Source organism: Scylla paramamosain, chromosome 36 (assembly GCF_035594125.1).
Source record: "Scylla paramamosain isolate STU-SP2022 chromosome 36, ASM3559412v1, whole genome shotgun sequence".
Lineage (NCBI taxonomy): Eukaryota > Metazoa > Arthropoda > Malacostraca > Decapoda > Portunidae > Scylla > Scylla paramamosain.
The window spans coordinates 14,929,748-14,954,407 of NC_087186.1; the positions used below are offsets into that span (position 1 = coordinate 14,929,748).

At 39.4% G+C, this 24,660-nt stretch overlaps 1 protein-coding gene across 2 annotated transcripts in view; it reads right to left on the reverse strand.

The window, feature by feature from the left end:
* LOC135091079 (uncharacterized) overlaps window positions 1-24,660 on the reverse strand; it is a 67,486-nt gene that overhangs the window by 15,457 nt on the left and 27,369 nt on the right. The window contains exons 1-3 of one of the 2 annotated variants that reach the window (XM_063988442.1): window positions 18,869-19,024; window positions 11,096-11,210; window positions 5,127-5,319 (exon numbers count right to left, since the gene is read on the reverse strand). In XM_063988442.1, the coding sequence (XP_063844512.1) occupies window positions 5,127-5,319; window positions 11,096-11,210; window positions 18,869-18,888 (328 nt within the window). In that variant the 5' untranslated portion in view covers window positions 18,889-19,024. Of the gene's footprint in view, window positions 1-5,126; window positions 5,320-11,095; window positions 11,211-18,868; window positions 19,025-24,660 lie in introns of those variants that run through there. The other variant, XM_063988444.1, reaches the window with a different exon arrangement.

A 24,660-nucleotide genomic window follows, 5' to 3' on the forward strand; every position in this document is an offset into this window, starting at 1 on the left:
GTGGCATTACTATTATTCATGATTCCCTTTCACGGACACACACACACACACACACACACACACACACACACACACACACACACACACACACACACGCCCTTGACTCACACAATAAAAGTTCTCTTGCACATGTCGTATATAAAGCAAATACGTAAAAAATAATGATAATAATAATAATTAGTAATGGTATACGAAAAAATACATAAAAAACATGTAACGCGAAGTATCATTAACATCATTTCAATGTGAATCAGAAGGAGGAGGAGGAGGAGGAGGAGGAGGAGGAGGAGGAGGAGGAGGAGGAGGAGGAGGAGGAGGAGGAGGAGGAGGAGGAACCCGATATCAAAATTAATAAAAAGGCAGCGGAAAAAAATAAAAACAAGAGAAAGTAGATAAGAAAACAAAAAAGAATAAAAAAAAACGGCAAAATTAACATAAAGGCCGCAGAATAAATAAAAACGAGAACAAATAAATAAAAAATAAAACAAAACCAATAAAAAAAAACAATTACAGAACCAAAATAAGAAAAAAATCACAACAAAATAAACCATAGCAAAATTAAATACAAAAAAGAAAAAAAATACAAAAAATAACAAACAAACAAAAATCAAAACAAACAAAAACACCCCGCATTCCGTAAACTCTCCTGGGCAGCACGGAGCGGGTTGGAGAGGACAGGTGCGAAGGGCAAAGGTAAGACAGTCAGGTAAGGCAACACTCTGCACGCGCGTCTCTCTGGTGCCTCGCGTCTGAAGTTAGGCGGTGCTGTTTTTTAAGGGGCTCTCTCTCTCTCTCTCTCTCTCTCTCTCTCTCTCTCTCTCTCTCTCTCTCTCTCTCTCTCTCTCTCTCTCTCTCTCTCTCTCTCTCAAAGGTCGCGGTCCAGCCCTGGGTAAGCGGGTCAGCCAGGCCGCTGACATTTAAACTGGTGCTCCTCCGTCTGCCCCTTCTGCGTGAGGCTCCTCAAGGCATCTCCTCCTCCTCTTCTTTTTTTTTTTTTTTCTTCCTCCTCCTCTTCTTTCTCCTTCTCCTTCTTCAACCTCTCCTCCTCCTCCTCCTCCTCCTCCTCCTCCTCCTCCTCCTCCTCCTCCTCCTCCTCCTCCTCCTCCTCCTTCTCTTCCTCTTCTTCTTTTCCCTCCTCCTTTAGGTTTACTGATGGTAGTGGAGCATTATAACTCAACATTCTCTCTCTCTCTCTCTCTCTCTCTCTCTCTCTCTCTCTCTCTCTCTCTCTCTCTCTCTCTCTCTCTCTCTCTCTCTCTCTCTCTCTCTCTCTATACGTGTCTCCAGTAACTTTTCTCACCTTTACTAATCTTCTCACAATCTTGACACACCTTTTGCTCACTTATCTCACGCTGGAAACACCTGCGACTTCTACTACTACTACTACTACTACTTCTACTATTACTACTACTACTGCTACTACTACTACTAATACTGGTAATACAGATTTTGTTATTATTATTTCTCCTTCGCGAAAATCAAAAACTTAACTTCCCATGATGAAAAATGGAAGAAATATAGACTTTCGAAAAACATGTGAAGACAGAACAATAAATAGTGACAGACAGGTGGGCAGACAGGTGTGAAGAAGAGCAGGGGCAGAAGGAAAAATGCACCAAGAATATGAATGAAATGAAGTGTAAATTTTGATGTATACATATAAAAGGCGTATTTGCTTCACACACACACACACACACACACACACACACACACACACACACACACACACACACACACACACACACACACACACACACGAATCACTAGCGTAAAGGATTATATTTACTACGAAACTACATACATACATACATACATACATACATACATACATACATACATACATACATACATGGACGTTGTATACATTACGTTGTAAATACAAGACATGACAGAAATCTCAGCACTCCATTTTCAAAGCTGACCTCTTCTTCCTCCTCCTCCTCCTCCTCCTCCTCCTCCTCCTTCTCCTCCTCCTCCTCCTCCTCCCCCTCCTCCTCTCGTCATCTCCACTCTCTTCTTCACTCCCTCCTCTTTCCTTTAGCCGACGCTCTCTCTCTCTCTCTCTCTCTCTCTCTCTCTCTCTCTCTCTCTCTCTCTCTCTCTCTCTCTCTCTCTCTCTCTCTCTCTCTCTCTCTCCCTTACTGCCTCGCTGCAACTCTGAAATATTGAAAGGGAAAGAAACACGCGCGCACAAGAGCGCGCGCGCGCACACACACACACACACACACACACACACACACACACACACACACACACACACACACACACACACACACACACACACACACACACACGAGAGAGAGAGAGAGAGAGAGAGAGAGAGAGAGAGAGAGAGAGAGAGAGAGAGAGAGAGAGAGAGACTGTGTGATAAAAAGAGCAATTGCGGAAATACTATAAAGAAAGAAAGAGAAAAGAGAAACGAAAATAAAATACTTTGTGTATTTCTTTTTTCTCTCTTTTCTCATTCACTTGAATATAGATGGAGATTCAGAATCTTCCTCTTCCTCCTCTTCCTTCCTTTCCCATTTCTCTTCCCCATTAAAAAGAAATACAAACATAACTTCATGGCCAAATGTCCAAATGAGAGTAAGTGAGAGGAGGGAGAGGGAGAGGAAAAGGGAGAGGAAAAAGAGGGTGAGGGGAGGCAGTGAGAGGTGAAGGAGAGAGGAAAAAATATGGAGAATGAGAGAGCATGAGAGGAGGTTTATGGTGGAAAAGTAGGGAGAGAGAGAGAGAGAGAGAGAGAGAGAGAGAGAGAGAGAGAGAGAGAGAGAGAGAGAGAGAGAGAGAGAGAGAGAGAGAGAGAGAGAGAGAGAGAGAGAGAGGAGGTTTATGGTGGAAAAGTAGAGAGAGAGAGAGAGAGAGAGAGAGAGAGAGAGAGAGAGAGAGAGAGAGAGAGAGAGAGAGAGAGAGAGAGAATGATTAAACTGAAGGAGGATGAGACTAAGTATTAATCTCTCTCTCTCTCTCTCTCTCTCTCTCTCTCTCTCTCTCTCTCTCTCTCTCTCTCTCTCTCTCTCTCTCTCTCTCTCTTGAATATATTGTGTTAATCATATTTCCTATTTTTCTTTCTTGTAACATTTATTTTCTTTTGTTATTTTCTTTCTCTTTCTTTCATCCTCTTTCTTTCTTCATACTACCCCCTCTATCTGTTTGTGTGTTTGTCTTTCTGCCTGGCTTAGTAGCTCTCTCTCTCTCTCTCTCTCTCTCTCTCTCTCTCTCTCTCTCTCTCTCTCTCTCTCTCTCTCTCTCTCTCTCTCTCTTAGCTGCTTAAATATTCTTTTATTCTATTCTTTCTTCCTTTCCTTCTTTATCTTCTTATGAACTTCTATGCATTATTGTATTTTTCTTCGTATCCTTTATTCTCTCTTTTACTCTTCCTTTCTTTGTTTTTCTCTTGTCTCTTTGCGTGGCATTTATTTGTTTATTTGACTATATGTTTGTCTTTCGGCTCAAGCTAAGTCCCTTTCCCTCTCACTCTCCCTCTCCCTCTCTCTCTCTCTCTCTCTCTCTCTCTCTCTCTCTCTCTCTCTCTCTCAACAGTAGCCGGCCACAAAATACAAGTGGGAGGGAAAATTACCTGAAGGGACAGGTAATGCGTGTGGTTACCTTGATCACCTGTATTGCCTAGTAAATTATATGCCACACGTAAATAAGAGGAGGAGGAGGAGGAGGAGGAGGAGGAGGAGGAGGGCAGAAGAGGGAGATAAGCGAACAGATAAAAATATAAGGTGTTCGTGGGAGGAAAAGAAGACAGAAGAGGTGAGGGGAGAGATCAAAAGGGATAGGAATACAGGGAGAAGGGGAGGAGAGACGCGGAGAGTGGAAAGAGGGAGTGTGTGGGAGGATGTGTGTGGAGGTGTTGTTTGTGTAAGCGAGGAGAGGAAGGGAGAGGGAGAGGGAGGAGAGGGAGAAGGAGGGAGAGAAAGACGGAAAGGGTAAGAGAAGGTGACAGGGTGATGAGGGATTAGAGAGAGAGAGAGAGAGAGAGAGAGAGAGAGAGAGAGAGAGAGAGAGAGAGAGAGAGAGAGAGAGAGAGAGAGAGAGAGAGAGAGAGAGAGAGAGAGAGAGAGAGAGAGAGAGAGAGAGAGAGAGAGGCTAAGCTATGCAAGACAAACACATAAATAAACGTATGCATCACAAAGAAAAAAAGAAAGAAATGAAGAAAGAAAGAAAGAAGGAAAGAAGAAAATAAAGGAAAGGAGCATAAAAGACTAAAAGGATGCGGGACATAAAAAAAAGAAAGAGAAAGAAGGGGAAGAAGATAAAAGCATAGAATAAAACAATAATTAAGAAGAAAACGTTTAGAGAAATAGATAAATGATAACAAAAGGGAGGGAAAAAAATAAAAATGAATAAAACAAAGACGTCAAATCCACAAAAAGAATAACGCGTGACTTCAAATAAAACGGAAACAAGGAAGAGAAAAAAAAAAGCGTGATGGAAACAAGCGGAAAAAAAAAGAATAAATAAAATAAAATAAAACTACAGAGAAAGTCAAACGAATTAAATAAAAAAAAAATATACACAAAAGTTAAACTATTAAATAACATAAAATAAATTGCAACAGTTTAGCGTTTCTTTTTTTTTATCTATCTGTTTGTGTGTCTGTCTGTTTGCTTGTTTGCCTGTCTATCTATAGTTCAATTTATTTCGTTGTTTACCTATGAACATATTAACCTGTCAATTCATCTATTTGTTTCTCTATTAATTCATCTATGTATCAATCCATCTATCTATTTATTCATCTACCAATCAATCTATCTACCTATCCATCTATTTACATATGATTATAAATTTGTTTGTCTATCTATCTATGTATCTATTAATCTATCGATCTACTCGTATTTATTCAATCTTTTTTTATCTGTTTATCTAATTAACCAATCTATCTTCCTCCTTCAGAACTAATTATCCAGTCTATCTATCTATTAATATATCTCCTTTATCCATCTATTGATTCCACTCTCTGTCAGTCTTTTTTTTTTCTATATTTATCAATCTATCTACTTATCCAATCTATTTCTCACCTTCAGAACTAATTATCAAATCTATATGTATCTCCTCTATCTATTTCTTCTATATACCTTTCTACCCCTTATCTATCTACCTCCATCACAACTCACCTTTCAGAGTCCTACGCAGGATATCGGCGTCCTCCTGGGTGTTGAGGAAGAAAGGCGAGGCTCCGTGGGCGTGGCAGGACCTCCGAGCCGCCCCTGCACCCAGCCCGCCCACCACCACCACCGTCATCACCATCCGCCCACTGTCGCTGCCCAAGGACACCTCCCTACCAAGGCTGCACTGCTCTGTGGCGTCCTGCGGGTGTGAGGAGAGGGTGTTATGAATACAGGAGGAAGAGGAACCCAAAGGAATATAAAGGAATACAAAGAAAGATAAAGGAATACAAGAAAACACAAAGGAAGTAAAGAAAATACAAGGGAACACAAAGGAATACAAAGGAAAGAGGAATAACAAGGAAACACAAAGGAGGAAAAGAGCATGCAAAGGAAACACAAAGGAATACAAAGGAACACAAAGGAATACAAAGGAGACCCAAAGAAACACAAGGGAATGCAAAGGAATATAAAGGAATACGAAGGAAACAAAGAAATACAGACGAACAAAGGATAGTGTAAAGGAACACAGATGAACCCAAAGGAAACACAAGGAAGCACATAGGAACACAAAGGAAATACAAGAAAGAAAGGAGAATACAAAGGAACACAAAGGAACATAAGAGAATACAAAAAAAACAAAGGAACACAAAAAAGAATACAAAGAAACACAAAATAATGCAACGGAATACAAAGGAAACACAAAGGAATATAAAGGAAGAGACAAACAGCAGGAATAATGTACGTTTTTACGAGGCTGTTTATGATAAGCTGTGTTGTCTGATGCAAAATATAATACTATTAATACTATGTTAGGTTGTAAAGCGCAGGGTGAGGAAGAGAGGAGGAGAGGAGAGGAGAGGAGAGGAGAGGAGAGGAGAGGAGAGGAGAGAAGAGGAGAGGAAAGGAGAGGAGAGGAGAGGAGAGGAGAGGAGAGGAGAGGAGAGGAGAGGAGAGGAGAGAAGAGAAGAGAAGAGAAGAGAAGAGAAGAGAAGAGAAGAGAAGAGAAGAGAAGAGAAGAGAAGAAGAAGAAGGAGGAGGAGGAGGAGAAAGATAAGATAAAATAGGATACTGAATAAGGTAAATGCTAAGAAAGAGAATGAAGACGAAGAGAAACACATGAAGAAAAAAGGAGGAGGAGGAGGAGGAAAAAGACGAAGATGACGACAATAACGACGATAATAAGGAAAATAAATCACAAAGGAAGATGAAGGCGCTTAGAAGACATCAGTAAAAAGCAAAAGTGAACAAGAAAATAAAAGATAGAAATGAGAAAAAAATAGCGATCACAACTGACTAATATAACAGGATTAAGTTAACATTTAATTTGCATATATAAGAGGAAGGTAATTCTCTCTCTCTCTCTCTCTCTCTCTCTCTCTCTCTCTCTCTCTCTCTCTCTCTCTCTCTCTCTCTCTATGACCCAAACACACCTGTACGCGGCCTTAATTAACACCTGGAAGCCAAGACAACACTCACCTGGTTACCTTCTGTGTCATAAGTTTACCTCAACCTCGATCTGTTATTGTTACTCTCTCTCTCTCTCTCTCTCTCTCTCTCTCTCTCTCTCTCTCTCTCTCTCTCTCTCTCTCTCTCTCTCTCTCTCTCTCTCTCTCTCTCTCTCTCTCTAACCTTCACCTAGTTGTTTCGTGACAGGTGAAACAAGGTAAGAGGAAGTTACGCTTTTTTCTTTTTTTTTTTTTTTTTTTGCAGGTATTATCAGTTATTATTGAATTTTCTCTTTCTTCTTCTACTTCCTCTTCTTATTGTTTTTATTCTTCTTATTATCAATCCTGTTGTTCTCACCACTGTCAGTTGCCAAGAAAATGCAAACTTTTGTAATTTTTTTTCCCGTTATCTCTCTCTCTCTCTCTCTCTCTCTCTCTCTCTCTCTCTCTCTCTCTCTCTCTCTCTCTCTCTCTCTCTCTCTCTCTCTCTCTCTCTCTCTCTCTCTCTCCAGCGTCTGTTTCCACTGAACTTATCCCTTTTTATACTTCAAAAAATTTCCTTTCTCTGTTTCCTATTTCGTCCCACTTGTGTATGGAATGGTTTCAGGTTATTTTTTTCTTTTCTCCTTTTTTCATCTATTTGTAATTGAAATAGTCTTAATTTTCCCTTTTCCTTCTGTATCCTAATAGTTGCATATGGAAATCAAATATTTTTCTTGATACTAGTACGAAATAAGCTGCCTTTTTAAATCCTACTTTTTCAAATCTTGTTTCGTCCCACAGCCGTCCCTCGACATTATATTGCCTAGTAGTAAATTAGAAATCCTGTTCTTTTACTCCTTATTTCTTGTAGGTGCATCTGAAATTCCTTTACCGTGCTCTTAGTGTTGCGAGGTGTTGCATGTCGCTGTGAAAAGTTAATCCCACACCAATCTCATGTCTTAAGATCGAGTTCCACGCTTAACTGTTTAGTATCACGTAGACACATTCCAAGCCTCTACCTGCACCGACGACATTTAATTTTTTACCTGAGCGCCTCGTGATAACTGGCCATTCATTATCTTCGCCAACATAAAAATTAACAAAAAAATAACTTCCCCTGCGCTACTCGGCTCACCAGAACACAGGGCGCGATATTTTACGCAGTTAGTCTAATGGATAACGGCGCGAGGAGACGAGGTTTATCTAAGGGGGGAAAAAAAAATCTTATATTATCTTAACGGAAAAAGTGGTTTGATAATATGCATAATGCTCAGTGTTGATGTGGGTCCCGCTACTAATGATCACTGTCCCAGACACGTACAGGCAAGTCCGCTACTGTTCTTGGTTTTTCCTCTTGGTCCTCTTGTTTATTGGGTTAAAATATCTCCATGTTGCCAAGAGGAGTAAGGTGTGAAGGGACTCAGTAATTCCTTATAAGTATTTGAATGTAAAGGTAAACTATTATTTTTTTCTGTCTTAGTCCTGTTGTTTACTGAATTAAAATACCTGCATGTTGCCAACAGTATAAGGTATATGAGGAGTGAGGTGAATTCCTTATAAGTATTTGAATTTACAGGTAAACTAATACTTTTGCTTTTCCTCTTACTCCTCTTGCCTCTTGGGTTAAATTATCTCTTTATGCCCAGAGGTGTAGATTCATTGAAGGTATCTCATCGTAAAGGTACAACATTCCTCTTGGATTTTCCTCACAACCTCCTCTTGAGTCTTGAATTAAAATAGCTCTCCATCAAAAAGTGCAGCGTAAGAGGACTTATTTCTGTTCAAGAGTGCCAAACACCTCCTGTCTACACATTTCCTCTTAACTGCTAACTTCATGAATCAAAAGCAAAGACCAGATAGCCAAGACAATTTTCCATCTCTCTCAACAAGGCAGGAAGACCTTTCAAGAATACCAAACAGCTTCTTAATATATATTTCCATCTCATTATTGGTTAAGAATATCAAACAACTTCTTGATTATATATTTCCACCTCATTACCATGTTAACCAACCAAGAGCTGGGAAGACTAGTAAGGAAGTAGACAAGTTTCCCTAACAGCTTTTACATATTTTCCTTTAATTTCCAAGAGAGAGAAAGAGAAAGAAAAGTAGACAAGACTGTTTTTCAATATTACACCCAAATTTCCACCTTCTCTAGTCCCTTCCCATGCTAATCAACTTGGGCTGGGAAGACAGGTAGACGATTCCTAACATCTCTTACATGGTTTTCTTTAATTTCTAAGAGAGAGAGAGAGAGAGAGAGAGAGAGAGAGAGAGAGAGAGAGAGAGAGAGAGAGAGAGAGAGAGAGAGAGAGAGAGAGAGAGAGAGAGAGAGAGAGAGAGAGAGAGAGAGAGAGAGAGAGAGAGAGAGAGAGAGAGAGAGCAGACAAGACGACTGTTCAATACTGTAACCAAGTTTCCAAATTTTCCTGTCCCTTACCCTGTTAATAGATCAAGAACAGGTAGACAAGTTTTCTATCTATTCCACATTTTTTTTTTTTTTTCAAGAGAGAAAGGAAGAAAGAGAAGCAAACAACACAGGTTTTCAATAGCACAACCAATTTTCCACCTTCACAAGCCCCTTAAAACGCATCAACCAAGAGGTGGGCAGGCAGGTGGAAAAGTTTTCGTATCTATTCCTTTTTTTTTTTTTCTGAGAGAGAGAGAGAGAGAGAGAGAGAGAGAGAGAGAGAGAGAGAGAGAGAGAGAGAGAGAGAGAGAGAGAGAGAGAGAGAGAGAGAGAGAGAGAGAGAAGCAAACAACACGAATTTTCAATAGCAGAACCAATTTTCCACCTTCTCAAATCCCTTTAAGCATATCAACACAATAATTAAACCCTAAGAGATGTGGATACAAGTTTTTCTTAGAGTACAGCACATTTTCTAAGTTTTTTTAATCCCCTAAAACTTATCAGCCTCATCTTTTAAAACCTGGCCGCACTGGGAGGTACAAAAAAGGATGTGGGGACGTGGGGGTCTACACAGCACTCCCCTGTACCCAACACACCCTGGACAACGGTACCTGACTGCCTAGAGATGACACAAACCCCCAGAATTAAACCAGTACAGGCAAAAACTAGCAAAAACTTAAAACCGCTACTCTGGGATATTAAGAACTGCTACAACCACTACTACCACTACGACAGTATCCCCCGTGCCTCCCCCGCCCCTCCAGCACTAGTCTCGTACCCTGGGCATGGTATGTACCGCTTGGGGTGCGAATAAAGATTGATTAGATGAGTAATAAAAGTGTACAGGGAAAAAATTCTACGGTTCTTGATTATATAGCAACTGACACTAACATTGCCACCACCATTACTACTACTACTACTACCACTACTACTACTACTACTACTACTTTTATTACTACTACTAGGATGACAACAGTATTTTCTTATTTTTCTTCATCCTGCTTCTACTTTTCTTCCTTATCCTATTAGAAGTACTGATATTTTCTTCCTCCTCGTTCCTCTTCTTTTACTATTAATATAACAAGAGTACTTCCTCCTGTTTATACTACTAATCTCCTTTTTTTACTTCTACTAATATCATGACAACAGCATTTTTTTCCTATCTCTTCCTCCCAATTCCCTCTTCCTCCTCCTATTTATGCTACTACAATTTCTACAACTGCTAGCATGACAACAGTACTTTCCCTCTCCACCTCCTCCTGCTTCTACTACTAATGCTTCTACTACTACTACTACTACTACTACTACTACTACTACTACTACTACTACTACTACTACTACTACTGATACGTAATTCATGTTTCAGGTATTCAGAATTCCTATATTTTAATTTCTTTTTTTATATCTTTCGTTCATTTTTATTGGCTTTCTTTATCATTATTTCTTTTGTTTACTTTTTACTTCATAGTGGTGACCGATTAACACAGCCGATTAACACAAGCATGCACGCACGCACGCACGCACACACGCGCGCGCGCGCACACACACACACACACACACACACACACACACACACACACACACACACACACACACACACACACACATAAATCACGTATTCCTTCCCTGAATGATCATAATTCGGAATAATCAGACGGAAAAGGGGGAAAGGAGCGAGAGAGAGAGAGAGAGAGAGAGAGAGAGAGAGAGAGAGAGAGAGAGAGAGAGAGAGAGAGAGAGAGAGAGAGAGAGAGAGAGAGAGAGAGAGAGAGAGACCAAGCACAAACAAAAAAGTACACGCACAAATTACGAGAAAGAAACTAAAACAAAAAGGAAAAGATAATTTAGTGACCAAGAAGGAAAGGAGAAAATAAGAGGAAAGGAAAAATAAATAAGGACCTGCAAAAAAAAAAAAGAAAAAAGAAAAAACAGACACAATTACATAGAGACAATAAATACAGACCAAGGGACAAAGGAAGATAAAGAAGAGAAGCAGAAGAAGGAAAGAAAGAAAGTAATTAGGGGGAAATTGGAAGGAAAGAGAGAGAGAGAGAGAGAGAGAGAGAGAGAGAGAGAGAGAGAGAGAGAGAGAGAGAGAGAGAGAGAGAGAGAGAGAGAGAGCGGGGGGAGAGACTTACCCATAACTCAGGAGGGAAGGAAGAACTGGGAGATTTGACGTGGTAGAAGGCACCTTCCTCTCCCACCACCATCACCACCATCACCACCACCACCACCACCGCCAGCAGCGTTGACCTGAAACATTACACCTGGTGAGAGAGAGAGAGAGAGAGAGAGAGAGAGAGAGAGAGAGAGAGAGAGAGAGAGAGAGAGAGAGAGAGAGAGAGAGAGAGAGAGAGAGAGAGAGAGAGAGAGAGAGAGAGAGAGAGAGAGAGAGAGAGAGAGAGAGAGAGAGAGAGAACCCTTAAACATGAGACAATGAGAAAAAAACATACCAACACTGACACACAAACTGGAACGAAGACACTCAGACAGACAGACAGACAGACAGACAGACAGACAGACACACAGACAGACAGACAGACAGACACACAGACAGACAGACAGAAAGACAGACAAACAGACAAACAGACAGACAGACAGACATATTCTCTCCTCGAACCAAACAAACGAACGGCAGATAATAAAAAAAAAACAGATTCCCTTGCAACGCTCTTATTACTGGATTCACTGCAGAGAACGTGGCCGGAATACCAATCTTCCTACACGCGCGTCCGTGGGGGGAGTAGGAGGAGGAGGAGGAGGAGGAGGAGGAGGAGGAGGAGGAGGAGGAGGAGGGAAAAGGGAATTATCAAGAGAAGTGACTGATTTCCAGCTATTTAAGTTGATTCAACTATATATTTTCATTTCATTACTTACAATATGAAATAAAGTTACTAAGAATAAGAGGAGGAGGAGGAAGAGGAGGGAAAGAAAGAATTTTCACGAAGTGACTGATTTCCTACATTTCAGCTATACACTTTCACTTCTTTATTTACAAAATATAATAAAGATATCAAGAAAAAGAGGAGGAAAAGGAAGAAGAGGACGAGGAGGAGAGAAAGAGGAACTATTAAGATTATCAAGAGAAATGAATGTCTGTTTTCTACTTTTCAACAACTTATTTTCACTTTATAATTACAATATAAAATTAACAAGAGGATGATGAGGAAGAAGAGGAAAAGGATGAGGAGAAAAATTATCAAGAAAAAATAATGACTGATTTTTACCAATCAACTGAATATTTTCACTTCTTCACTCACAATATAAAATTAGGATGCCAAAAAAAAAAAAAAAGAGGAAGAGGAAGAAGAGGAAGAGGAGAGAGAAAGAGGAATTATCAGAGAAAGAGAAGGATCATTTTCCCAATGTTTAACCTTTCCAATTTTCACCTTTATCTCACAGCACTAAAGAATTAAGTTGCTAAGAAATAGAGGAGGAAGAGAAAGAATAAGAGAAAGAGAAATGAATGACTACTTTTCCAATTCTACATCTTAAAAAAAAAATCACCTTTTTACTTACAATAACAGAAAAAAAAATCATATCACAAAGAAAGAAGGAAGGGAAAAATGCAGAGGATGAAGAAGAAAAGGAGAGAAAAAAAGAGAAACTAGTATATAAAGTGACAATTTTTAGATTTCAACTTTTAAAAAATTTCTAACTTTTTCAACACTTTCATCACAGTACAAGACAAATCCCTTGCCAATTAAGCTCTTCTCGCAGGCTGAGTGCAGCGGAGGACAGGTAAAGGGCATCACCTGTGCATTTAGGTAAGGTCATTTGCAATTCTAAAGAGTCTGGCTTCGCTTTGACGTACTCTCCCCCTTACTGGAAACTTTGGGACACTTCAAATTCCTGCACGTTAAACAATGTCATGTCTACAGTCAGAGGAACGTTTGGTCATGTCTACAGGGAGATGTGATTCGTTATATCGACAATGGAAGAAACGTGTTGACATGTCTACAGAAAAAAAAATTGTTAATTATGTCTAGATAGAAATGTACTCGCAATGTCTACAAAGAGATGTTTCCTTTTATTCTTAGGGGAAAGAAACATTTTGACATGTCTACTGAATTCAGTAGACATGTCTAAATGGAAATGAAATGTCTACAGGGAAGTGTATTTTGCTATATCTAAAGGGAAGAAACGTTTTGATGTCTACAAGAAAAAAATAGTGATGTCTAGCAGGAAGGAAATGTTGTCAAGTCTAGAGAGAGGTTTGTTTCGTTATATCTACAACGTAAGAAACTTTTCGCCATGTCCACAGGAAAAAAAAAATGTTTAGTCATGTCCAGAGGGTAAGAAATGTTTTAATGTCTAGAGAGGAAAATGTTTTATCATGTCTACACTCGAAATAAACGTTTCATTATATTTAGAGGCAGAAACATTATGTCATGTCTCTGTGGAAATAAACATTTTGTCTTGTACGATAAACATTTCATGTCTAGGAAACATTTCGTCATATTTAGGAAGAGAAACGTTTCGTCATGTCTAGGAAGAGAAACGTTTTGTCATGTCTTCAATAAAAAAAAGTTTTTCCATATGTAGAATTGAAGAAATGTTTCGTCATGTCGAGAAGCAGAAACAATGAGTCATGTCTGGGTGGAAAGAAAAGTTTTGTGATGTCAAGAAGAGGAAAAAAAAAAGTATTTTCATACGTCTACAGGGAATGAAACGCTGTCGTGTCTACTGATAAAAAAAAAAAAAAAAAAAAAAGAAAAAAAAAAACCATGCCTGACAAAGGACTCCAATTATTTTCTCGTTCATAAGGTTCATAGTGCAGGTTATTCCAGTCACTGCAACATAAAAACACTTGAACTATCTGTACTCATTACATCACAGGTAAGGAAGACACGAGTCGACAGAGAGCAATGCGTAACAGTAAGGTAGCGAGGTCAATCCATTCACAGAAGCTCATTACAGTTCTGCCAAGATGCTCAACGAGGAAGAGAGAGAGGAGAAAATATACCTGCCACTCATTGTATATTACTGCAATCATGACTGACATTTCTTTGGTACTTTTTTCTTTATTTTTATCATTTTCAACACCACTTTTTTTCTTTAGTTTATTCGTTTGTTATTCGTTTTTTACATGGAGAATATGTACGAGTGTGTCTTTTACCTCAATCATCTCCAGGTAACAGACAAGAAACAATCGTACTTCCTTCACACACCTCAAACAAAAGTCACCTGTCTCCACTGCACCCCCCCCCCCACACACACACACGAAGAGCTTTCCATCTACTAAGCATCTTCATGTATTCTCTATTCTATCAATGCACATTCCCAAATATCCGGAAGTATGACGAGAAACTGCGCTACTTTCCTTATACACGTCAAGCAAAAACTCAACCACACACACAGCTGTTCTCCTTCTACTAAACATCTTCACGTACTCATCATTCAGTCAAAGTGCATCTAAAATATCCCATAATAATACAAGAAACAGTTATACCTTCCTCGTGCACCTAAAACATATGTCATCCACACAAACAGCTGCTCTCTGACTACTTAATACCTTCAAACATTCTTCAAGTAACAGACAAGGAATAGACGAACTTCATTCATACATTTCAGCCAAAAATCATCCACACAAACACTTGCTCTCCATCTAGTAAATACCTTCATACATTAGTTATTCCACTCATGCACAGCTCTTAATAATCAAGCATGTTCAACTTTAACAGCCACCGGAAATCAATTACTCAGCCTTAATTAGCCAACTTTTTCTGAGATTATTAAGCATGCCAAGTAAGTCCATTCGAATTTTATAGGCCTCGGAAATTAATCACTCATCTTTAATAACTTCACACTATCAGAAATTCGAGAGCCTATCAACACGGAAGCATCAGGTAAGCCCATACGTTACAGAAGTGTTGCAAGCCTTAAAAATTTATTACTTGATTAACCTTAATTACTTGACATTTTCAGACATTAAAGAGTCAATTAACATGGAGCAATTAACAAGTAGGGATATATTAATCATATGGGACTTATAAATCGATCACTCAGCTTTAATTACGTGGCATTTTCATATATCAAAGAACCAATCAATATAAAAAAAAATAGATAAGGAACAAGTAGGTTTAAAAAATTGTCAGACGCCTTGAAAATTAACAGGTAGCGATATATTATTCATATGGAACTAAGAAATCAATCACTTGACTTTAATTACCTGGTATTTTCAGATATTAAACATCCAATTCATGCGAAAAATAACAAGTAAGCATAAGAAATTGTCAGAGGCCTTAAAAATTTGATCACTTAACCTTAATTTCACGTTTCTACAAAATATAGCCGATCAATACGGAAACACCAGTAGGCAGGTATATGTGTACATACGTCATAAGCCTTGGGGTAAATTAGACATAAGGCCACTCGAGTTTCTTTATGTTTTTTGATAAAGAACAAGTATTGAAGGTCTGGAGTCTGTCAGCCGCCCGTAAGGCTAAGGGTCACGTTAGTAAGCAAACCTTTTCCCTTCCAGTCACAACCACACAATAATCACCCCTATGAGTTTCTGAGTAAGTGCTACAGTTTTATGTGCAAGGTTAAGGCGCGAGTTTTTTAATATCATGGAGCTTCGGATTACACGGTGCGATGGGCGTGGCATGCAGCTCACCCACGTTACATTTATTTGCATAATCATAAATCTCTAATTTTATCAATAATCTAACAAAGGTGAAAATTTCGTAGCAACTGAGTGGAAAATAAACTTTTTTACATATATATGAATTTTTCAAAGTTTATCAGTAGTCCAATAAAGGTGACAGTTCTCGGCGTATTTTCCAAGAATTTTGGGAAAATTCATCTATTTGTATATTCATCAATTTTTTAAGTTTATCAATAATAAAACAAAGATGGCATTTCGAGTACATATTTCCTGATGCTGCACGGTAAAATCACTTGCCTGATTATTTGTGATTTTTTTATATTTATCAATACAACAAAGGTGGCATTTCGAGAACAAATTTCCCGATATTTGAAGGGGGAAATTATTTGCGTACTTGTGAAATGTTCAAAGTTGATCAATAAATTTAGAAAGTGACATTTCGAGTAGCAATCTGAGTAAACATTAATATTTCTATCGATCTTCAAAGTTTATCAATAATTTAACAAAAGACATTCGAGTCCAGATTTCCAGGTATTTTTTTGGGGGGAAACGCATCCATCTACACGCGCGCACGCACGCACGCACACGCACAGGAAAAAACACACACACACACACACACACACACACACACACACACACACACACACACACACACACATTTCTTAAACTTAACGCTGATTTAAAGAGTTGATATTTCGCCGACAAATTTCCTTCACCGTGCCTTATTTTCACCTGGCCTTGGGCGGAGAGGAAATCAGGTGATCGTGCGAGTAGATTATGTTTTCTTTTTAAAGTTCAATATGGATGAGCTTGTATATTTGGACAACAATGGAAAGTCAGGTGAGTAAGCGAGAGTGAGTGAAAGTATTTGAGTTACCTGGAGACTTTCTTTATTACCCGCCCATCAAGGTTACTTGCCCACGTGCCACCTGTGTTTTTTTTATTAAATTAAGGTTTGTTGACTTAATTAAAGGACTGTTGGAGTTTGTCAATGATAGATAGATAATGAGAAGGGGAGGAATAAGTCGTAACTGTCTCTCTATTAGGAAAGGTAGAAAAGGTAATGTTAATATGAATGATGTTTTGACACACACACACACACACACACACACACACACACACACACACACACACACACACACACACACACACACACACACGCACGCACGCACGCACGCGGGCGCGCACAGAACAAAAAATATAATAGAACGCTCGCAGTCAGAACAAACATACATAAAAACCTACTGAATTCAACGCCCCACCAAATATATTACGTGCCAGAATCGGTAATCACATTCTTTTTTTGCAAATCATACACCAAATATTGACAAACTCAATATATATATATATATATATATATATATATATATATATATATATATATATATATATATATATATATATATATATATATATATATATATATATATATATATATATATATATATATATATATATATATATATATATATATATATATAAGCTATGAAATGCGGAATTAGTGAAAATATGTGAAATGCTTGAATAACTTGAATTTTACCAACTTTCGGGAAATTCTAGATCTAAAAAATATTAAGAGAAAAGAAGGATTTTTTTAGAATTTATTTCACTTTGACATTTAGAGCAATTTAGATTTAATGGCATCGTCTCATTTTTTCCTCCATTTTAGTCTGCCTGACTGTCTGTATGTCTGACCGTCTGTTTGTTTGTCTGTACGAGTATGTTTGTCCGTCTGTCTGCCTGTTTATCCGTTTCTCTGTCTCTCCCTTTGTCTCTCAATGTCAATTTGTTAAGTTCTGTATCATTTACGTAAATTATTATCCTTTCTTCTCCTTATTATGTTGACCTCTCTCTCTCTCTCTCTCTCTCTCTCTCTCTCTCTCTCTCTCTCTCTCTCTCTCTCTCTCTCTCTCTCTCTCTCTCTCTCTCTCTCTCTCTCTATCTCTCTGACGTCCGTAGCGATGTTTTCTCTGCAATATTGTCGTGAATATTTCCTCACTATCTATTCTCGGACAAGCTTTACTGAGCAAGATAAAAATAGTATATCCTTCTTCTTCTTTCCGTATGTCTGTTTCTGTTAACATTTATGTATTTTCCTATTCATGTCTACATGTCTATCTGGTTATTTATATGTCTGCTAATCACACTCAGGGATACACACATACACACACACACACACACACACACACACACACACACACACACACACACACACACACACACACACACACACACACACCAGCATGCTATAAATTTCTAGCTAATCTTTTAATAAATATTTTCATTTCTATGCTGGAAAGTATTAGTGATTCTTATTCTTCCTTTTCTTTATAATAATCTTTTTAATTCCTTTTCTTGTGTGTGTATTCTATATATATATCACATTTTTATTTGTATCTATTTTTATTAATTTTCTTTTTTTTTCTTTTGCTGATAAAATTCCAAATTATCTATAGATTTCTTTTTTTTTTCTTACCATAGAATTCAGTTTATTATTATTATTCATTCTTTTACGTATAACATGCTGACTCACTCCAGACTGCAATGAAGGAGCGAGAAGATGAATGAGGAAGAAGAGGCAGAATGCAATAATGGAAGTGAAAGGAAGTGAGGATAATGAAGATAATGAAATAATGATGATGGTGCTGGTGTTGTTTTTAGGTTATGAAGGTGGTGTTGATGATGGTAGTGATGTTGCAGTAGAAGTAGTTGTTGTTGTTGTTAGTATTGTTGTTGCTGTTGTCGTTGCTGGAGGGGGGTAGTAGTAGTAGTAGTAGTAGTAGTAGTAGTAGTAGTAGTAGTAGTAGTAGTAGTAGTAGTAGTAGTAGTAGTAGTAGTAGTAGTAGTGGTGGTGGTGGTGGTGGTGGTGGTGGTGGTGGTGGTGGTGGTGGTGGTGGTGGTGGTGGTGGTAGTAGTAGTAGTAGTAGTAGTAGTAGTAGTAGTAGTAGTAGTAGTAGTAGTAGTAGTAGTAGTAGTAGTAGTAGTGGTGGTGGTGGTGGTGGTGGTGGTGGTAATAGTAGTAGTAGTACTAGTAGTAGTAGTAGTAGTAGTAGTAGTAGTAGTAGTAGTAGTAGTAGTAGTAGTAGTAGTAGTAGTAGTAGTAGTAGTAGTAGTGGTGGTGGTGGAGGTGGTAGTAGTAGTAGTAGTAGTAGTAGTAGTAGTAGTAGTAGTAGTAGTAGTAGTAGTAGTAGTAGTAGTAGTAGCGATTCCATTTTTAAAACAAGAGAAAATCTACATATAACACTGATAAAACACACACACACACACACACACACACACACACACACACACACACACACACCTTCGCAGACGCAGCTCCATCGCAGCACCAGCAGCAGACAAGCACAGACTAATAATGACGAAAGAGAACAGGACCAGCACGCCAGGTAGACAGGTAGACAGACAGACGTACTCTCCCTGCGACGATCACCACGACACTGCCTTCCATCTCACATTGCCAACGTTTGTATACCAACCCCACTGAGGGCATACCAACCTAATGCACACACACACACAGACCTAGAACCACCAGAAAACACCCTAAAAAAAAAAAAACGCTAAACCATGAAAAAAAAAAACATTAAAACAAATGAATATAAATGTACTATAATTTTCAATATATTCAATAGTTGATTTTAATTAATTAGAGAAAATGTCATTTTCCGTAAAGTTGGATGCCCTGCCTAGCGTACCTGCCCATTCACTGCCCAACCTTGACTCACCTCTGCCGGACAGGTGAGCGGAGAGGGGCCCCGGAGAAGGTGGGGGGGTTAACAGGTGAGTTAAGCGGGAGAGAGGGAGAGGGAGAATTCTTAGAGTAATGCAAGAATTAAGTAAAGAGAAAAAAACGAGGAGAGAAATGAAGGAAGTGATGATTTTTGAAGATAAAGGCTCGGGAAGAGTGAGAGAGAGAGAGAGAGAGAGAGAGAGAGAGAGAGAGAGAGAGAGAGAGAGAGAGAGAGAGAGAGAGAGAGAGAGAGTGGGGGGTGACTTGGTATGGTGACGGGATGAAAATGAAGAAACGTGAAGGAATGTGAAGGAGGGAAAGAAAATGTAATGTGGAGAGAGAGAGAGAGAGAGAGAGAGAGAGAGAGAGAGAGAGAGAGAGAGAGAGAGAGAGAGAGAGAGAGAGAGAGAGAGAGAGAGAGACTGGGAGCCTAAATACTCGTACGTAGTAAAAGAATATGATTGTGTAACAGGTCAAGAAACACGTGCCCCCCTTCTCTCTCTCTCTCTCTCTCTCTCTCTCTCTCTCTCTCTCTCTCTCTCTCTCTCTCTCTCTCTCTCTCTCTCTCTCTCAACTCAAGACAAACATATTCAGAAAGAAGGAGTGTTTAAAGAGGAGGAGGAGGAGGAGGAGGAGGAGGAGGAGGAGGAGGAGGAGGAGGAGGAGGAGGAGGAGGAGGAGGGAGAAATAAAGAGAAATCCCTTAAAAAAAATTAACAAGAAAAGGAAATAAAAGAGAGAAAGTAAACTGTGTAATGTTGACAGGCAAGCAAAGGCTCTCTCTCTCTCTCTCTCTCTCTCTCTCTCTCTCTCTCTCTCTCTCTCCCTTGTATATGTATCCAGCTTACTGTATCTTTATGTATTGTTTATTCCCTCGTAATCCTCCATTTAATCTAACCTTTTGCGGTTCGGTCAGGCTTCAAAGTTCCGACTCGAAGCCTCATAAGATTCGAAAATTGGTTCTGAATCCTTTTGAACCAACATGAAGCCTTTAGTATATTTTATTATTTTTTTTCGTTGTTTCTCAGTTATTTCTCTTCCCTTCTTCCCTTCCTTTATTCCCCTCCAACTTTTTTCTCTCTTCTTTTGCTGTGTATTCGAGGATTTGTGTATCTCTCTCTCTCTCTCTCTCTCTCTCTCTCTCTCTCTCTCTCTCTCTCTCTCTCTCTCTCTCTCTCTCTCTCTCTCTTGCATCCGCGTTCTCGCTAAGCCTTTTCTCTTTCTGTTTTCACTCCTGCTCTTCCTCCTCCTCCTCCTCCTTTTCGTGGGCGTTGCATTACAGAAACAAAGACGCCAGAAACTACTCCACAGTTCTTGATAAACAGCGTGGGTTTCTTCCTTACCACCGCCCACACACGCCCTCAAGTCCTGCCTTCCCTCCACGCCCTCTCGCTTACTACCTGGGTGTGGCCACCGGGAGAGGAGGAGGAGGAGGAGGAGGAGGAGGAGGAGGAGGAGGTTGGGAGTGGCATCCTAAGTAACCTTGATTTCTTATCCATACAAAAACAAGGCAAAAGTGGATCTTCCCCTAATTCAGGAGGAGGAGGAGGAGGAGGAGGAGGAGGGCAACGACAACAATGACGGCGTTGAAGACGAGGACAAACTTATTTAGGACGAGGAAAACGAGAAAAGCGATGAGGAAGACGATGAGGAGGACGAGAAAGATGAGGGCAACGAGGAGGAAGAGGAAAAAGACGAGGAGGGCAAGGAGGACGAGAAAAGCGATTAAGAAGGTTAGGAGGAGGAAGACGAAGAGGACGAGGAGATGAGAAGGAAAAAAGGACGTGATAGGACAATGAAGATGTAGGTGAAGGGAAAACAGGACAAGGAAGAGGAAAAGCCACACACTGTCAAGAGCAAGAACGGGGGAGAGAAAAAGAGGAACAAGGAGAACAAGAATAACAAAAACATGAGTGGAACAAGGAGGAGGAGGAGGAAGAGGAGGAGAAAGGCATTCCACACACACACCTAGACACACACACACACACACACACACACACACACACACACACACACACACACACACACACACACACACACACACACACTGTACGTAATCCTCATTCCTCACAGTCTCCTCATAGGTAATTACGCCAAGTTAAGTGGAACGAGCTGAACGAAACATAAAAAAAATAAAAAATAAAAGATACGACAAAAAATATCACAGTGATCTACTAGTGGAGGAGGAGGAGGAGGAGGAGGAGGAGGAGGAGGAGGAGGAGGAGGAGGAGGAGGAGGAGGAGGAAGGAAGGAAAGCCAAGTCATCTATCTCTACACCAGGTAAGCTAATTGGGGGGCTTCGGCGAAAAGGTACAGGTGAGGCTCAGGTGTTGCTTGGCGTGGAAGGTGAGTTAATTAATACACCGCCACAACATAGGTACTGGGTGCAGGAATGTGCCGTCTGCCATATCCTGCCGCGCGTGGGTCCTTGTGGGAGTACAAGGAGGGGAAGTTAGATAGATAGCTGGTGGATATATGAATTGATTGACTGACAGGTTGATAGTTAAGTAGATAGGTAAGTAGATGGATAGATAGTCCAGTCCATATTTTCATTTCATAAAAACTACATTAACACTTTCTACATAATTAAAATTATGAAATAATTAGAGAAATAGATAGAGAGATAGAGAGATAGATAGACAGAGAGAGATAGATAGACAGAGAGAGAGAGAGAGAGAGAGAGAGAGAGAGAGAGAGAGAGAGAGAGAGAGAGAGAGAGAGAGAGAGAGAGAGAGAGAGAGAGAGAGATGGAGACAGATAGATAGATACAGTTAGCTAGATAGATAGGTAAGTAGATAGATAGATAGATAGATAAGTAGACAGATAGATAGATAGATAGATAGATAGATAGATAGATAAAAAGACAGATGGAGAGATAGATACATAACTAGGTAGAGAGAGAGAGAGAGAGAGAGAGAGAGAGAGAGAGAGAGAGAGAGAGAGAGAGAGAGAGAGAGAGAGAGAGAGAGAGAGAGAGAGAAATGTCACTTACCATAACATAATACAAGGCAAAAATTAGTAACAGTGAAACATATAACATTTCCAAAGGCTAAATGAACGAGAGAGAGAGAGAGAGAGAGAGAGAGAGAGAGAGAGAGAGAGAGAGAGAGAGAGAGAGAGAGAGAGAGAGAGAGAGAGAGAGAGAGAGAGAGATTTCATAACTAGAAAAAGAATATGAGGTACACAGCATTTGAAAATTTATAAGAGAGTGAAAATAAAATAACTTGACCAACACACTAAATATACAATTTGAACTGTATAATGCATGAATGAAATAAAAAGAGCACTTAGAAAACTTTATATAACTTAAAGTACTTAGCCAACCTCATCACACCTAACATAAACTAATTTAACCTCATCACACATAACCTAATCTAACTTAATCTAATTTAACCTTATCTAATCTAGTCTATCCAAAATTAACTTAATCTTACTTAGCTTACCTAACCTGACCCGACCAATCTGAGCTGACCTAACCTAACGAAGCCTAGCCTCACCTGATCAAACCTAACCTAAACTTAACGTAACTTTACCAAGCTCCTGATCTAACCTAACCTAATCTATCCTTACTTTATCTTACCTATCTTAACCTAATCTAACATAACCTAATCTTATCTAATATAACCTAATCTATCCTAACTTCATTTTATCTATGTTACTCTCATCTAACCTAACCTAGCTTAGCCCAACTTGTCCTAACTTAACCCAATCATAGCTTAACCCAAAACAATTAAACCTAACGTAACTTCACCTGATCAAAGACTAATACGAACATTCAGTAAACGTAAAAATCCATTAGGTACGATAATTATCACGATATACGAGAATTACATAATACAGTAAATACAAGTCACGCGTATCATACAAATTTCAGGGTAAATGGAAGCGTGGACGTCACACTAATATTTGAGGAGATAAAATAGATTAAAACAAATGAGTAGATAACAGAGGTAATGAAAGAGGGAGGATAAAGAAGAGAGGAAGGGAGGGACGGATAAGAGTGTTTGAGTTTGGAGCCTGTGATATGTGAGATAATGACAGAGAGAGAGAGAGAGAGAGAGAGAGAGAGAGAGAGAGAGAGAGAGAGAGAGAGAGAGAGAGAGAGAGAGAGAGAGAGAGAGAGAGCCATACAGACAAATAGCTAAATAGAGACGGAAACAGATAGAGACAGACAGAAAGAGACGGAGACAAACAGACAGACACGCAATGAGAAAGAAAGAAAAAATGAAACAAAACAAACAAAAAAAGAAAAAGAAACGAAAAGGAGGACGACGCAACAGCAAAAAAAGATGACAAATAATAAAAACAAAGATAAAAATAAAGAAAAAAGGAAATATAAAAAAAAATGGGATAAGGTAGCCAGTCTCTTAGGTCAAAATAAAAGAAGAAAAAAAATAAGGAAAAAAATTAGATGGAAAGGCAGACTTTAAATGAGGGCAAAAAAATAGACAAATGGGAGAAGACAGACAAAAGAAGAGGAAGAGGAGGAGGAGGAGGAGGAGGAGGAGGAGGAGGAGGAGGAGGAGGAGGAGGAGAAGGAGGAGGAGGAGGAGGAGAATGGTCAGCCTACATGTTTCGGTAAGCATGTGGGATGATGAAGACCAGATGAGGAAGAAGAGGAAGAAAAAGAGCAGGAGGAGGAGGAGGAGGAGGAGGAGGAGGAGGAGGAGGAGGAGGAGGAGGAGGAGGAGGAGGAGGAGGAGGAGGAGGAGGAGGAGGAGGAAGAGGCGCCTTCATTCTGGACAAGGCTACTTTTTTTCACGTCCACCACCAAGGACGAGAAGGACAAGGACAAGGTGAGGTGGTGGTGGTGGTGGTGGTGGTGGTGGTGGTAGTAGTAGTAGTAGTAGTAGTAGTAGTAGTAGTAGTAGTAGTAGTAGTAGTAGTAGTAGTAGTAGTAGTAGTAGTAGTGGTAGCAGTAGTAGTAGTATGTGTAGTAGTAGCTTTAAACAATCCTACACAGACAGACAGACACACTCACACACAAAAGACATTCATAAATACATAAATAAATTAATATATTATACAACACTGTCAGAAACTAATAGAAAGAACAATAAGTATCCACACACACACACACACACACACACACACACACACACACACACACACACACACACACACACACACACACACATATCACATTACGTAACCTCTAGAAAAAAAATGTAAATTAACATATAAATAGACGAATTAAACAATAATAATAATAAAATAAACAAGATCAAATCAACACACGGGAATTAAATAAAAAGGAAAGGATGAATAATATGCAAAACAGGACGAAGAAAATAAAGGAGACAGACATATGGACAGGAGAAGGAGGAGGAGGGGAAGATATCGAGGAAGATGGAGGAGGAGGGGGAG